Here is a 16,099-nt window from a genome sequence, read left to right on the forward strand (position 1 = left end):
GGATTGCACTTCCTCCTTCAGCAACAAATTAACCTATGCCTTCAAGACTTGTTCTCACTTGTGCTCCACATTGCGCCAATATTCTATACATGGTGCTATCACGGTATCACCTAAAAATTAAAAATTTATAATTTAATTCTAAAATTTGAAGAGAGCAAATGGAAATAGGAATATCAATTCAATGTTTTTGTTCACAGACTGAGAGTGAGAATAGTGTAATTCTAACATAAGAATAACACAAGTTGAGCATTAATAGTAAGCCAAATTTGTTGAGACATGAGATTATCATGTAAATATCACAATATTTAATCATGAAAATTATGTTTCTACTGGTTTTACATTATATTCACATGATTATTTGAGACAAAATTAATTTAAGGTTAAATTGATGTTAATATCTACTACAAAAATAAGTAATCGTCCATTGTAAACAGACAGAACTCAGGAATGTTAAAATAATAATAGATAACGGAGTAGTTATGACTGTGGCCAAGTTTGCTTGAATCTGGCCTAGGAGTTTCATGGAAGACGATCTAAGTAATCATATATTGTAAAAAAATGACTTTGAAGGGCAATAACTCCAATAGTGAGTCAATTGATAATTTTGTTATGCTCAACTTATTTGTAGATCTGACTTCATTTAACTTTTTTGCTGAATTCAGTTTATCTCTATTCATATAAAGTTATACGTAATTGTGGACCAATTTGATAATGCGTCACAAAATCCAAGTTCTAAATATGGTAAGATTCACCATATCAAAGAACCCAAAAATTTCAATTTTTTTATCAAATCAAACCAAGTTTAATTTTGGACCCTTTTGGGCCTGTAGACAGAATAGAAAATTGGGTCCAATATCTAAAATATAAGTACAATGTTAGATTTAGAATATCATAGAACCCCAAGTATTAATTTTTTGTTAAATCAAACTTAGTCACTTTTTTACCTGTAATGTTGACCAATTTGAAAGAGGATCCAATATCAAAAATAAGAATTCACAGTTACATTAGGCATATCAAAGAACCCCAAAAATTCAAAACTTTGAAAAAATCCATTGAAATTGGTCAAGAAATAAGAATAAGCAATTTATACAAATTATTAGAAAAGTAGTCATTCCTTTTTTTATAAGGAGCATTGTAATACATGAATTTGGATGCAATTCTTACAAATGTAAAGCAGCAAGCATTAGTTTTACTATGAAAAGAAGTAAAAATACAAAATAATACCTGTGATAAAAATTCCATGCTACTTTCAGAAATTATGCTACTGCATTCACTCAAATTCAATCCTCTTGTCTTTGTTACATCACTCTGAAAAATAAAAGGTTAGAGGTGATCTTTTCTGGACATGTTGGCATATTCCCTTTTCTTCTTGTTGATTTAACCTATAAAATAAAAATTGGTTATTCAAGAATTTTTATCTGGATCTATATATATAATAATATAATCACTGTATCTGAACTAAATATATAGGGCAATAGCATTTTAACAAAATATTTTCTATGTAGTGGAAGTAAATTTATATTTCTGATAAGAAAAAAAATCACTATATGAAAGAATGATAATTATTTGCACAAAATAGATTCAGTTAATTAAAATGGAGAATAAAAATAAAATCAATACTATAAACAGCATAACAAGTTTGCTACTAATATCAATTTCCAAGATTTCTCTCAATCAAAGGTAATTATTGTTTTATACATTTGGTACTGACTTTTCTTGTTTAACATGAGACTCTAAGATATTTCATTAATTAAAATACACATTAAGTTATATATTAACTTACAACTTCTGAGTAATCAGTATACTCAAACTCTGTCTGAACTGCTGAATTGATCGTACATTAAGCTGGTTCATTCACCTGGAAAAAAAAATAATTAAAATGTCCGTGATACAGTATACTGATGATAATACGTGATTTACTATAAAATTCATATATATATATATATATATATATATTATTGTAAATATGTACAATATATTGAATAGAAACCAGGGTACAATAGGTACTATTGGTTTTCCAGATAACCCTTTCCTCCATTGAAATTTTTTTTTGCATACTTGATTCGCATAGAATTTTTCAATAAAATGCTGTAAATATGCTTTAATGTATTAATGCATTGTGAAAAACAAATATTTCATCAAATAAATTTGAGTCAGATATTCCTATTCATATTGGATACAAATTTTCTTAAGTCTACTGCAGACACTTTGTAGTCAAATTGTTTCAACTGAGGTACTACACAGGCGTCAAAAGGCGTCATTATGGAGTAAAGGGGGTGGCGTCAAAAAGCGTCATTATGAAGGAGAGTGATAAAGTGCCATTTCTTTGTCTTTTGCATCATCCTTAGACCATTTTTGCATAGAGAATAAATATACCCTGTTCAGTTATAGTATCATTTGTGAAATAGATTTTTATGTTGTACTGTAACACCACTGTCCCAGGTTAGGGGGAGTTTTGGGATCCCTCTAACATGTTTAACCCCATCACATTCTGTATGTATGTGGCTGTCCCAAGTCAGAACTGTTATTGAGTGGTTGTCCTTTATTGATGTGTTACATATTTGTTTTTGGTTCATTTTTTTTTTTACAGAAATTAGGTCGTTAGTTTTCTCTGATAATTAAATTGTATTACATTTGTCATTTTGGGGCCTTTTATAGCTGACTATGCGGTATGGGCTTTGCTCATTGTTGAAGGCCATACAGTGACCTATCTGGCTATCGTTGTTAATTTCTGTGTCATTTGATATCTTGTAGAGAATCGTCTCATCAGCAATCATACTACATCTTCTTTTTTAGACTTTCCAATATAATATAAATTTTTCAAGGCTTCTCGACTCAGGGAATGTAGTAAAATGAGCCTTTATCCTGGCATGTGAAGACTTTGTATGCCATATATTACTCAACACATGCTGAACCTTTTGTGAAGATACAAGGATTACTTTAAAACAAGATATTATTATTACCTCATTTCCCTCTTCAAGTACTGCATCATTGGCATCTATTCTTATTTTCTTCTGACATAAAGTACAACATACTGGAAAAAAGATACTTTAATTTATAAAACTACAGTAAAACATTGAAACTAATATGGATTTTTCGATGCTCATTTTCCTGCATGCTAACTTCTACACCATTAATATTAGTGCATTTGATTCTAACAGGATAACAGTCTAATAAAATTATAAGAAATAAAACACATTACTGTTTCTGTGAGATCTTCAACAAAATACTGTATAGTTAGCAATCTCAAGATGACTGACCCTTTTGGTTGTTACTAATATAATGCACGTCAAATATCATTTTAAATATGAGGATGGCGCTACCTTAAATGTCCGATTTATACTAAGACTATGTCCTATATATTGATTGATTGTTGATTGCTTAACGTCCAGTGGCAAATATTTCATGCATGTAAAAAAAGTCAATGTATTGCCATATGACCTTTTACATTGAAGGGTTAAACTTGCATTAAGTCGTGTTCAGACCCTTAAACAGAAAATAAAGGAATATGAAGTAAATGTGCACGGGACCTAATTGCTATGGATTTTTTTTTCGTCTGTGGCCTGCGCCTGTTTTTTTCACGACAAGTCAAAAACAATTTTTTCCTTTCAATTTTAGCATTACATATAGTGGCAGCTGAGGCGGAAATTTTTTTTTCCCCTCAGAATCAAAAACAAATTATTTTTTCTCCAAAAACTGATCAAAACTGGAAACAAACTTTTTTTCCCAAATCAAATGGTTGCTGCTTATAATGTTGTCCATAAAACCTAAAAGTCTAAAAATAAATTACCATGAATCTATGTTTTTGCTTTGAGACCAGAATATTGTCGAAAAAAATAGCTAAAAATAAATTGCGTTTCAATGTATTTTTAAAGAAAGAGTCCCGGAAACCCTCAAAATGCACGACTTTGCGTTATTTTTTTCTCAGAGCTTCTGGGCTCGTCAAATTTTTTTCTGCCTCACTATTAAAAGAGGCTAGTTATGGCCCTGTATAATGTTTTACGCAATAACACTTTCAAAACGACATAATTTTGTTTGTCTAGACAGTTACTGCAAACTGAAATTTGATTGGTTGTTAGAACAAAAGATCACATTCCAATGTAAAATTATCGATCGCACCTAGGTGTGTTTGACTTTTGAAAATATTTTGGAGTTGTCTCGCTTTCAATACATAACTTGTATTGAATTTGTCCAGTGTCAATTCATATATACACTGTTTTGAAAATGAATCACCATAAAATAAATAGGAACATGTATGCTATATATTTTTTTTAACTTTTAAACGTGTATCATCTAGATGTATTTTATTTTTTACTAATGTAGGAGGATAACTTCTAACAACTCTGTATATATAGAAAACTTCTCACAACTCTGTATATAGAAAACTTCTCACCAATGAGGGGTGTCTCATGGTGGCAGTATGTATTTATGTAATATATTTTTTTAATATTTATTATTTGATAAAAAGAAAAAAAATGATGGGTACTGTTCCCTTACACTCAAATTCAGTTTAAAATAGCCTTTTTTCAATGACATGTACGAGTTAAATTGCCCTTTTTCTGACTAGCACACTGCCCTTTTCAAATCCTGACTAGAACACTGCTATGTATGCACAAATCATATATGTGGCTATGTTTCAATAACCTTTTAGTCTTTGTCTTGCCTTCCTGGACTGGTTTATTCACTCTCATTAAATTACATGGACATGATACGTTAATTTCTGTTGATTGTCGACATTCAAGTGACGTTCTTAAATTGGAGACGACAATTTGTTATTAACAAGTTCGACTTGTATATATTTTCAATTCAATTTAAATATGTATTGCCATATAAACTACATCAACATTAAGTTTGTGACGTCAAAATCACTCTTCATACAAAGCCTTTCTTACCTGATTACAATACTGAAATTATCAGTGATAATGGATGTCTCCGAAATAAAAGTTTCATATATCATAGTAGATGATTTTTTCACACCCGGCAGTGAGATTCGAACACGCGAGCTTTCTTCCTTGGGATAGTTCAGCATACCCCTGTACCACTGGCATCGTCTCGAACATTTTGAAATTTAAGTACTTAAGTCTACTACTCCAAATCGAAAAAAAATAATAAAAATATCCTCTGCCAGTTTGTTTTCTTTTAGAAATTATGTGTTGCAGATGATATATTTTTGTTGCTAAATGCATGATTTTTACGCAAATATAGGAAGAATCAACTCCTTAGTCTGTCATTTTCCCATTGAAATATACATGTTCCTTTATCAGAACAAAAGTGTTTTCAACTCATGTTATCATTCTCCAACACTGACGAAACCATGTTTTGTTACATCTATTTCAACTTTGCCCAAAATTTTCAGGATATTTTAGTGATTTTTTGTCTCTTTTACCATACAACATCTTTAAGAAATGACTTCGGATTTTTAGCGCATTTCATGTTTGCGATTGTGCTGGTACACTAAAAATTATATTTTTAACTAGTGTACATGTTATAACTATTAATTTAATACTATTCTTCAAAAACTCACTGCACAATTATTGAGAAAGTCCCAATTCCCCTAAAAGCACAGTTTTCTAAGCCCTTCTTTTTGAAAATATTCTTCAAAATTCAACTTGAAAAAAATAAATGGTTTTAACAGAAAAAATACATGTCATTAGAGTCGACTTGACTCTTAACCCGATAATGATAAAAGTTTAATAGACAGTAAATCACATTGCTGGTTATCTGAGGATTAATTTGAGCCCTTAACCACATCTGTACGTCAGCAAATGGCGATGAAACAAGTCTCTGAAATGCCCCTAAAATATCTTAAAATTTGCTTCACTGGTTAAACAAAACTGTGTACTATAGTTCAGTGATAATGGATGTCTCCGAAATAAAAGTTACATTTATTATAGATGATTTTTGCACACCCGGCAGTGAGATTCGAACACGCACCCTTTCTTCCTTGGGATAGTTCAGCATCATGACCCCTGTACCATTGGCATCGTCTCAAAAATTTTGAAATTTAAGTAGTACTACTTAAGTCTACTACTCCAAATCGAAAAAAAAAATAATTAAGAAGACCCTCTGCCAGTTTGTTTTCTTTTAGAAATTATGTATTCAGATGATATATTTTTGTTGCTAAATGCATGATTTTTACGCAAATATAGGAAGAATCAACTCCTTAGTCTGTCATTTTCCATTGAAATACACATGTTCCTTTATCTGTACAAAAGTTTTTTTTCCAACTTTATCATACCCCAACACTGACGAAACCATGTTTTGTTACATCTATTTCAACTTTGCCTAAAATATTCAGGATATTTTAGTGACTTTTTGTCTCTTTTACCATATACTACATCTTTAAGAAATGACTTCGGATTTTTAGCGCATTTCAAGTTTGCGATTGCGCTGGTACACTAAAATTATATTTTTAACTAGTGAACATGTTATAACTATTAATTTAATACTATTCTCAGTCAAAAACTCACTGCGCAATTATTGAAAAAAGTCAGCACAGTTTTTAAGCCCCTTTTTTTTTTTGAAAATATCAGTCTTCAAAATTCAACTTAAGCAAAAATAAATGGATTTAACAGAAAAAATACATGTCATTAGAGTCGACTTGACTCTAAATCGATAATGATAGAAGTTTGATGCACAATAAATCACATTGCTGGTTATCTGAGGATTAATTTGAGCCCTTAACCACATCTGTACGTCAGCAGATGGCGATGAAACAAGTCTTTGAAATGCCCCCAAAATATCTTCAAATTTGCTTCACTGGTTAAACAAAACTGTGTAGACTACTATATAGTTCAGTGATAATAGATGTCTCCGAAATAAAAGTTACATCTGTACGTCAGCAACACTTGACTTTTACAACTATTGTTTCCTACAGAGATCCTCCTACGACAAATAAAAATACTTGACTAGGGGAGGCAATTCAATACAAAAACTGATTTCCTGTACATAGAATGATAATTTACAACGTGTGTGGTGAGTTTCGTCATTCGGTCTTGTGTTATACGGCGCTTTCCTAAAAAAGAACAAAGCCGCCTCTTCCATATATATTCATAATGTTCACGAGGAAGTCAGAATAAGTATTCATTAAATGCTCAATCATCATGTGTTGTTACAGTAGATACATTCATAATTTTACACTTGATTGATTACAATTGTACACAATAAACACACATAATATATCAGTGTAGTCTGTAGAGAGCCTCAACTCAAGGTTGCTTGATTTTGTCATTTTAAGCTCACCTGGCCCAATGGGCCAAGCTCAGGGGCCAAGTGAGCTTTTATCATTACTTGGCGTTTGTCGTCCGTCGTTTACTTTTACAAAAATCTTAGATCTTCTGAAACTACTGGGCAAAATTTAACCAAACTTGGCCACAATGATTATTAGGGTATCTAATTTAAAAAGGTAGTGGCTATTTGACCGGCACCAACAAAATAGCAAATTTGTTTGACTGGCACAGGCAAAATAGCAAAGGAGTAGGTCCGGTAAGGGCCGATTTTGGCCCCAAATTTCAGTTTCATCTAACGAGATATTTAGGACACTTTTTAAACACTTAAGTGTCTATTTCAATTGATTCGATTAGTTTATGTTAAAGATTTTAACTGATGTAGTCATTAAAAACGCTCCGATTGTTCAAAGCTTAGATATGAAAAATCTATCAAATATGCCAAAAAACGTCACTTTTCAGATGGTTTTCGTCAAAAATGAAAGTGGCCGCATCCGTGTTCATCCTCAACCTTTATATATGTTATGTATTATCATCAAATACAACTTACATTTCAATATTATGAATGAACACGAATGCGGCCACTTTCATTTAAGACGGAAACCGTCTAAAATTTAACTAAAATGCTATAATTGTGAAGATTTCAGTAATTTAGCATGACTTTATGATGCTAGTACACGATATATGTGCATTGTATTGTCAAAAACAGCACATATTTATGTAGCAGAAGCATTCTACTTTCCAAAAAATAGCTAAAAGATTACATTTTCACAATTTTGCAAAACTGCTTAATTTTGGGGCCAAAAAGGGGTCTTACTGAAACTACTCCTTTGCTATTTAGCATGTTTAGCCGGCACTGAATAAAACTGTTCATTGATGTGATTAGTAGAGAATAAAATAGCTAAATAATAATTTTAAATAATTTCATCACAATATCAAGGATTAAAAATACAGTACAATCAACAACAACAAAAAAATGAATTAAATAACTAAAACTTTATAATATTAATTAAAAGCATGAAAACACATTTGTACATGTATATACATTACTAAATATATTTTTTTCTAAAATATTTGTAAAAAAGTTGATGTCCAAATCTGTGTAAAATCTATGGTTTGAATATCCTGCCATGCGATAAAAATAGTGTTATGTAAAACTATGTACACAATAAAAATGACAATATTAACACGATTAAAAGCTGTTTGCTACAAATTTCAAAAGGATGCATGATTTAACATTTGCAATTGTTACAAAACCAATTCTTTGCCTTTGGAAGTTGTTTTAATCTAGCACAAGATAAATGTTGCCACTCCAAACAGGAACTACACATTACACTGGCTTCCTTTCATCTGCATCATGTGTGCATATGTTGTATATGTAGATAGGGTTCTTTTTATATATGTGTACGCATTCTTCAATATCATGAAAATAGCAAATATAAAATAAACAGAAATCAACCTTTTCTCTCTCTATAAATGTTCCCTCACCGTGCCGGATATTAGATACCATCAAGTAGAAACATTTTTTGCTGGTGTGGTTTAGACACAGTGAAGTCATATACAGGTACATTATCATGATGATAGGTTTTTTTTCTAATTGAGAGTTGCATTTTGATTTTTAGAATTTATTTAATTTGATAGTTAAAAGTTTAAGTGTTAATATGAGTAACAGTAACAAAAGTTTTTAAATATAAAATTATATTTAATTATTTTTTATTCTTCCATTTTCATTCCAGTGAGATTTAATTTAAACAGAGCCAGCTAAATAGCAAATTTGCTATTTTGTCGGTGCCGGTCAAATAGCAATGGCCATTTAAAAAAATGAGTCCGATGACCCTGCCATACATCTGATGGCCACCATGGCTAAAAATAGAACATAGGGGTAAAATGAAGATTTTAGCTTATGTCTCTTAAACCAAAGCATTTAGAGCAAATCTGACATGGGTTAAAATTGTTTATCAGGTCAAGATCTATCTGTCCTGAAATTTTCAACCATATCAATCAAACTGTTGTTGGGTTGCTGCCCCTGAATTGGTTATTTTAAGGAAATTTTGCAGTTTTTGGTTACTATCATGAATATTACTCATGGCTATCTTGGGGAAACAAATAATTTCAAACTAGGCAACAGTTGTATTGTATACATGTCTGTGATGTATGTAAACATAGTATTGTCAGGGCCGTAACTACATTGAGGCAAATGCCTCATGTTGGAGTTTAAAAAAAAAATAATAAAAAAAAAGATTGCCTCCATATCAAATTGTTTTAACGGAAAGTGTCTTGCAAGAAGCAAGTTCTCTTCACTCTCTAATGACATCATGTCGCCCCTGCATGTTTTTCGTGATCAATCTTGTATACTGTTACCATTTCCATTTCCATTCTCAATTTTATATTTGTTGTATGGAAGGATTGTAAGCTGTATATGTCTTCCTGGCATTGTACATCCGACCTTGACCTAATTTTCATGGTTCATTGGTCAATGTTTAGTTTTTCTTGGTTGAGTCTGTCTTAGAAACTATAAGCAATAGGTCAAGGTTGTAATGAGTACATGTATTTCTCCTTCTTTTTATTTGACGTAGGCCTCATTTTCTTGGATCATGTTAAGTTTATGTGATAGTTGTAGTAAAGCTTTATATTTAGGACTATCAACATAATATTAATTGTTAGTAAAGAAGGTGAGACCTTTCAGCGTGTGCACTCTTGTAATATTTCTAAAGACAATGCTAAAGTTCTCAGGGACTATTGCATAGATTTAACATTTCATATTAACACATTTTGCTTCACTTTGGTTTATCTCACAATGATTGTGAGTGTGTTTGTTCGTTAGACGTTCAGAGCTTATATGGTGAATCTAATTTCCCGGTCATGATTGCTTAATATAATCAAAGTATTGAAGTTCTGAACATCGGATGACCGCAAGTTATGTTAGAAGATTCATAAATGACAGGCAGTAATGTGATATCTGCCAGACAGATATGTACACCGCTCAGTTATTCAATACACATGATATAAATCACATATTCATCCGAAAACAAATTTTTTCAGTATTTTCTCGGGGTGACAATCTTCTTTATCACACTGTCCGCCGTATGTGTGTGTGGGTGTGTGTTTTAATAGTGTCTTGACCGAAAGGTCAGGTTTTAGAAGTGTGTCTGTTTCTTTTTTACAACCTTTTCCGGGTCACAGCTGTTTTATCTTTGAATACTTGTGCTGGCTTTATATGCTATGTGACATATAGGGGTATGACCATAATATGGTGTGTCATAACGACCTTCAGTTATGTGATCTTGACATCAGAATAATGGATTTTTCGATGCATGCTAGTATCCTGATTATTACTATTTTATCCTTTGACAGAGACTTTATATAGTAGTTTATCATATGCCATGAGTGCCACATCTCTAAACTTCTAATTTTGACCTTTGACCTTCAATATCATATATTTTTATGTCCACCTCAATATCAATATCATATTTTTATTACTTGCTAGCCAGACCTTTTTCAAAAATGGTTTAGATCTCTACCTTAAGTAACAAAAAATCTTAGTTGTCATAATAAAACATACTGGTTTGTTCCTAGGAGACTTGTCGCGCCCTGTATATTATTAATAGTTAAATAGATAGGACTTTATTCATATCCCAACCCTAAACTATACATATTTTAAATTGGAATGTCAGATCAGACCTTTCAGTGCACCGTGTTCGATTTTAATGAGGTCATACAAAGCCGCGTATATCTATACTATTAAACGAGAAGACCTCATTTTTGGTGTCGCTTCTCTGCTTTCCACAATAAATTAATCAACACGCCTCTGTGTCCTCTAGGTACAGTGCATAGTCGCATTTGTCATCCATTCATATGATTATTCAGATTGAGTTATTTTAGGAGAAAAACGAGAAAAAAGGCATCCGGGTATTGTCCCGTCATTGTACGAAATTTTAAGTCAGATTAGACTTCCGGTTTGCGTTTTTCTGTATACTTTGAACATACATATACTACGAATAAAGTGTATTTTCAGAATTTTATCTGCTATCATTTTCAAGTTTACTATCCACGGCAGTCACAGAGTTTATTAAATAGAGAGGGTCTGTATACTATATCAATGATCACCATGGATCGATTAGTAAACTTAGAATTGAAAGTAAAAACGCTTTATTTATATAGTAATGAATGTTCATAATATACAGATAAGCGCTAAAATTATTCATGTGAACTTTTGGTACTTTTTCTGAAATTCTCCAGTCATTAAATCTTTTACAAAATTCATTGATTACAAAAAAAAAAGAAGATGAGGTATGATTGCCATGTTGAGACAACTCTCCACAAGAGACCAAAATGACACAGAAATTAACAATTATAGGTTACCGTACGGCCTTCAACAAAGAGCAAAGCCCATACCGCATACTCAGCTTCAAAAGGCCCCGAAATGACAATGTAAAACAATGCAAACGAGAAAACTAGCGGCCTTATGTATGTACAAAAAATGAACGAAAAACAAATATATGTAACACATAAACAAACGACAACCACTGAATTACAGGCTCCTTACTTAAATAAATGTTCATAACATACTAAATGTATGTTCATATTGAAATTGATAGAAAACCAAAACTTGTGAACTTTGGAAATAAAGGTGGAGGGTAAAAAAAAACATTTTCCTGTCCCCAATAACCTATGACTTATGATACTTTTGCTGAAATTCTCCAGTCATTCTGTATTTAACAAAATTCTTCCAACAACACTTTACATACTGATACTTTAAACTACGCTCTGAATGCCCGCGATTTCGCGGGTGTGTTCTAGTCGTTATAATACCGTAATATTTACTAAATAATAATTACGTCGTTATCTTATATTTTTAGACTTGGAATAAAGTACTTGGTGATGACTTTAACTCCCGCATTCAATTTAACAGAGTACTACAAATTTCTTTTCAAAGTGCACTATTGGAAGTGTACAGATGAAATACCACATTGTAACATCTCAAATATCAGTAATGAAACAATCAATTATAATACGACAACTTGGAGGGACACCGGATTTTGGCTAATTTCAATTATCAAAGAATCTGCCAAACGATTTTCGCTTTTTCCTCCGCCTCCGACACCATCAATTAGCAAACTTAAACCAGAGATTATTGATCCATGTGGAGAACCCGTAGAATGGGAATATGAATGGAAGATTCGACCACTCGTCCTTTCAGTTTATATTTTGCTACTATTTTTTTCGATTTTCATTTGTGTAGTGGTTTATAAAATTGTCAAACGGTGCCTTAAACATGGAGAAAAGTTTGAAAGAAATGCGAACACTAGTGCACTAGACAAAAATAATGAGTTAATAGATGATGAGGAACATACTGACGATGAACTTGCAGCATTTAAGCCAACACACACGTTAGACCACAGCAATATCACAGAGGACTCAAAGTCTCATATTGAAGAATTGGAACGGGTAAAATCTCAAATATCTGTGACAAACGATAGAATATTATTGCAGTATCAAGTCTTTACAAAAGTCCCAAATCACGTTAATCCTAAACCTAGACAAGTACCTGTTCTAACATTCCTGAAACATACTACTGATTACCTGTTTTCTATGATGGATAAGCTCTTATTGGATAATAGACAAAGCCCAAGTAGGAGTTCACCTACTCGTTCTGTTTCTGATCTTGGATTTGGTCCTACATACAATACTTTGAATTCTACACCAAGAAGACCACTGCGTAGGTCAATGAATAGATCTCGCGGCAGCTCACCTCATCTTCCAGAGCAAGACGACCAATCGACAGATCCGTTAGAGAAGAGAGCGTGGGAGGAACTGATTCAAAATATTGCAATGAATAATCATGTGGCTGTTGATTTTGATGTTGATCTGAATATGTCGATTTCTGGAGAACCTTCAACCAGAAAACTTCTTCAGTTCTTTTTGAATCAAGGTTCTATAAAAATGGAACAGCTTCAGGTTGCAAATCTTATTGTAAATTATAGCCTGTATCTTGTATCTAAGGAAATAGAAGCAAATTCGTCTGTAGGCGGAATCAAATTTGAGAATTTCAAGTTAACAGGAAGTATGCGCAAAGGACTAAAAGTTGCACATGCAAGTCAATTTGACTTTCATATGAACTTTCATGGGAAAGACTTTTTTGTTTATGAAATTTTGGACCAAATGAAATCTGACGAAATTCCTCCTGGAAAGATAATTCTTCGAGCAAAACCAAACAATGTGTGCACAGAACCAAAATGTTTAAAAACAGTACAAATCAAGCAAAAAAGTCATGTGTGCCTTTGTGCAAAATCGGTATCATTTATAGCTGAGGAGATGATTGATAGGGCATTGCAAAATCTTTATACAGGAACAAGGTCACTAATCGACCGCCTGCCGTTCCGCATACAGCGTTCTCCATTAGCTAACATAGTTCTTTCAATAGACACTCGAAGCGTCATTGGCTTAGGTCTTTCAGAAATACGAGTACAATTAATTCCCGCCATCTTTTTACCAATACATGGATGGTTTCAATCAGTTCCCCTGTTCGCAACTGCATATTCATCTACGCAACAAGAATACAAAAGTAAAAGTGCTAGAGGACAGGATCCAGTTCCGGTACCATTAGGCAGATCTGATGTCATCTGGAGTTTAGATCTCAGTTCTTTCGAACAATTGTATTTGAATGAAGTAAATAGGAAAATGGAAGGTGCAGGAATACATAGTTGTCACAAAACCTGCATTAAAGTCCTCAAAGTACTTTTTACAGCATTATCTAGAAAGTCTCTATTGGATCGTGGCGAGTTGAACACTAATATGATTGAGACTGTTGTGTATTACTTATTGCTGGAGTCAACACCGGACCAATGGGCTTTCTCTTTAATATCTGACAGAATCTCAGACGCGTATTTATATTTAAAGAGTGCGCTTGAATCGGGTAGGCTTCCGAACTTTTTCATTAATAACCCTCACTTGTTAAAACAAATGCCATTTTTGCGTTCTTTTCACTTTTTGTTGAGAGGCAAACAGAATAATCTTCTATCAGACATCAGATTGGAAACAGTTGACAAGAAGCTGAACTTCATGCAAGATAGAATACGTGAGAATGGACTAGACGATTGCTTCAAAGACTCTTATTCTCCAGACACATGGGAATTCGAATTCTTTGTGTATAGTTAAATTACGAAGATATATTTATGTTTGTTGCTGCGATAGGGCTTAACATTTCAGATCTGACATTGAACTAGTTCAGTGATCCTAGTAGATAGCTTTAAAATTTGCTTGCTGTTTGGTTTTTGTCATTATTCTTGCGTTAATTCAGACAATGCACTATTTGTTTCCAAGCTTTAACTATATATAGGCGAGTGTGGGCGAGTCATGTATTTTCTGAAGGTAAATTAACCCCTTAATGATTCTTGGACTGAAAAACCATATGAAAGCTTGTGTTTTCATCACTTATTGGTATTTAATTACTTATTCATTTGAGAAGTACATAGTTATTTCCCTTGTACTATTTAGCTGTAAACCTTTAATTTTAAATTGCATTAGATAGATAAATCGTCTTTCACACGAACCGTAAAAGTTAAAAACAATAAATTGGTGACTATAGAATTTAGAACACGTAAGAGTTAGCTCGCATAGTTTATGAAAGTAACATTTAAGACCCATGCAACAAAAATAGACGCTTCTTTCTTGTCAATAATTGTAATGTCTGTGATGAAAAATAAATTATGAGTGATAATAGTACAACTATATTTGGTCTTTGGCATCATTGAAAGATGAACAAGTCTGTTAGACAGAAGTCACGTGACTTTGGCATGATTCTGAATCCATGAATCCATAGACCAGTGAACAACTATATTTGATTTATTGAATGACAGGGTGAACATGACCGTTTGGCAGGATTCATCTAACCTTGTCCTCATATTTATGAATCATTGATAATATTAAGTTTTAAAATCATGCATAAAGTTAAACCTTATTTTAAATACTTGCCACACAAAACTATATTAAAATCAGTAAAATAGGCAACACATTTCAGTGATGTAATTTTGTTATTATGTTGGAACACTGTCATTTAACCAACAAATTTGATTCATACATAGACGATGAAGTGGTACTGGAAACACTAGATTTCGCATGTTTTTCGCTCTAGAGTTTCACTAACTTTTCTTGATACTGGAATCTTGCTACAGTATTTGTTTTTTTTTATTTTTGAAAAAAGTATTCCGCAAACTAGTCCGAAATTCATTCATATACCAAAGATATAATGGTGTCTCATAACAAGAAGCTAGTAGATATGTATATGTAGAAGCAAGAGCTTTTAATTATTTTTTTCTAACTTTTTGTAATAAATTATAATGTAGAAAGCTTTTTTGTTCATTTTTATTTTATAAATTTGAGAACAACAGGAGTTGTTTAGATTGTTCATTGTTTTTTTATTTATTATAAATTTGAGAGCAATAGGAGTTGTTTTGATTGTTCATTTTTTTAATTTATAAATTTGAGAACAACAGGAGTTGTTTTGATTGTTAAATGTTTTTCATATGTTGATATTTTAATGATTAAAGGTTGTTTTGTTTATGTGTGTATACCAATTTCTATTTACCAGTTTGCCTTGTGTCCCTTTCCAATGTTCACTTTCAAGAAGTGAAATTTATTAAATGTTGGAATGTTGAATATTGCCTAAATTTACAATGTATTATTTTTCTCAAGACAAAAATGAAAAAAAGAGTTTTGATGTCAGGAGTCTGTTTTACAAAAAAAAACTTACGACTAAGATTGATTGTAAGTCATGAACAAAATCAGTATACTTACGATCAATCTTAGTCGTATGATTTTTGTGAAACCGACTCCAGATCATCAAATCCCTCCCTCCAAGTTAGAACGTAAAA

At 32.2% G+C, this 16,099-nt stretch overlaps 1 protein-coding gene and 1 long non-coding RNA gene across 2 annotated transcripts; one reads left to right on the forward strand and one right to left on the reverse strand.

Annotated features, from left to right (window-relative positions):
• Window positions 1–1,332: 1,332 nt before the first annotated feature.
• LOC139519902 (uncharacterized) lies at window positions 1,333–3,048 on the reverse strand. Its single transcript, XR_011663746.1, has 3 exons — window positions 2,964–3,048; window positions 1,784–1,858; window positions 1,333–1,382 (listed from the first exon to the last, which is right to left on the reverse strand). It is a non-coding gene; the product is annotated as an uncharacterized lncRNA (long non-coding RNA).
• Window positions 3,049–6,886: 3,838 nt separating this feature from the next.
• Window positions 6,887–15,788, forward strand: LOC139519897 (uncharacterized). The gene is made up of 2 exons (XM_071312190.1): window positions 6,887–6,975; window positions 12,086–15,788. The coding sequence occupies exon 2, from the start codon at window positions 12,108–12,110 to the stop codon at window positions 14,382–14,384; it is 2,277 nt and encodes a 758-aa protein (XP_071168291.1). The 5' UTR covers window positions 6,887–6,975; window positions 12,086–12,107; the 3' UTR covers window positions 14,385–15,788.
• The last annotated feature ends 311 nt before the right edge of the window (window positions 15,789–16,099 follow it).

Source organism: Mytilus edulis, chromosome 4 (genome assembly GCF_963676685.1).
Source record: "Mytilus edulis chromosome 4, xbMytEdul2.2, whole genome shotgun sequence".
Taxonomy (NCBI): Eukaryota; Metazoa; Mollusca; class Bivalvia; order Mytilida; family Mytilidae; genus Mytilus; species Mytilus edulis.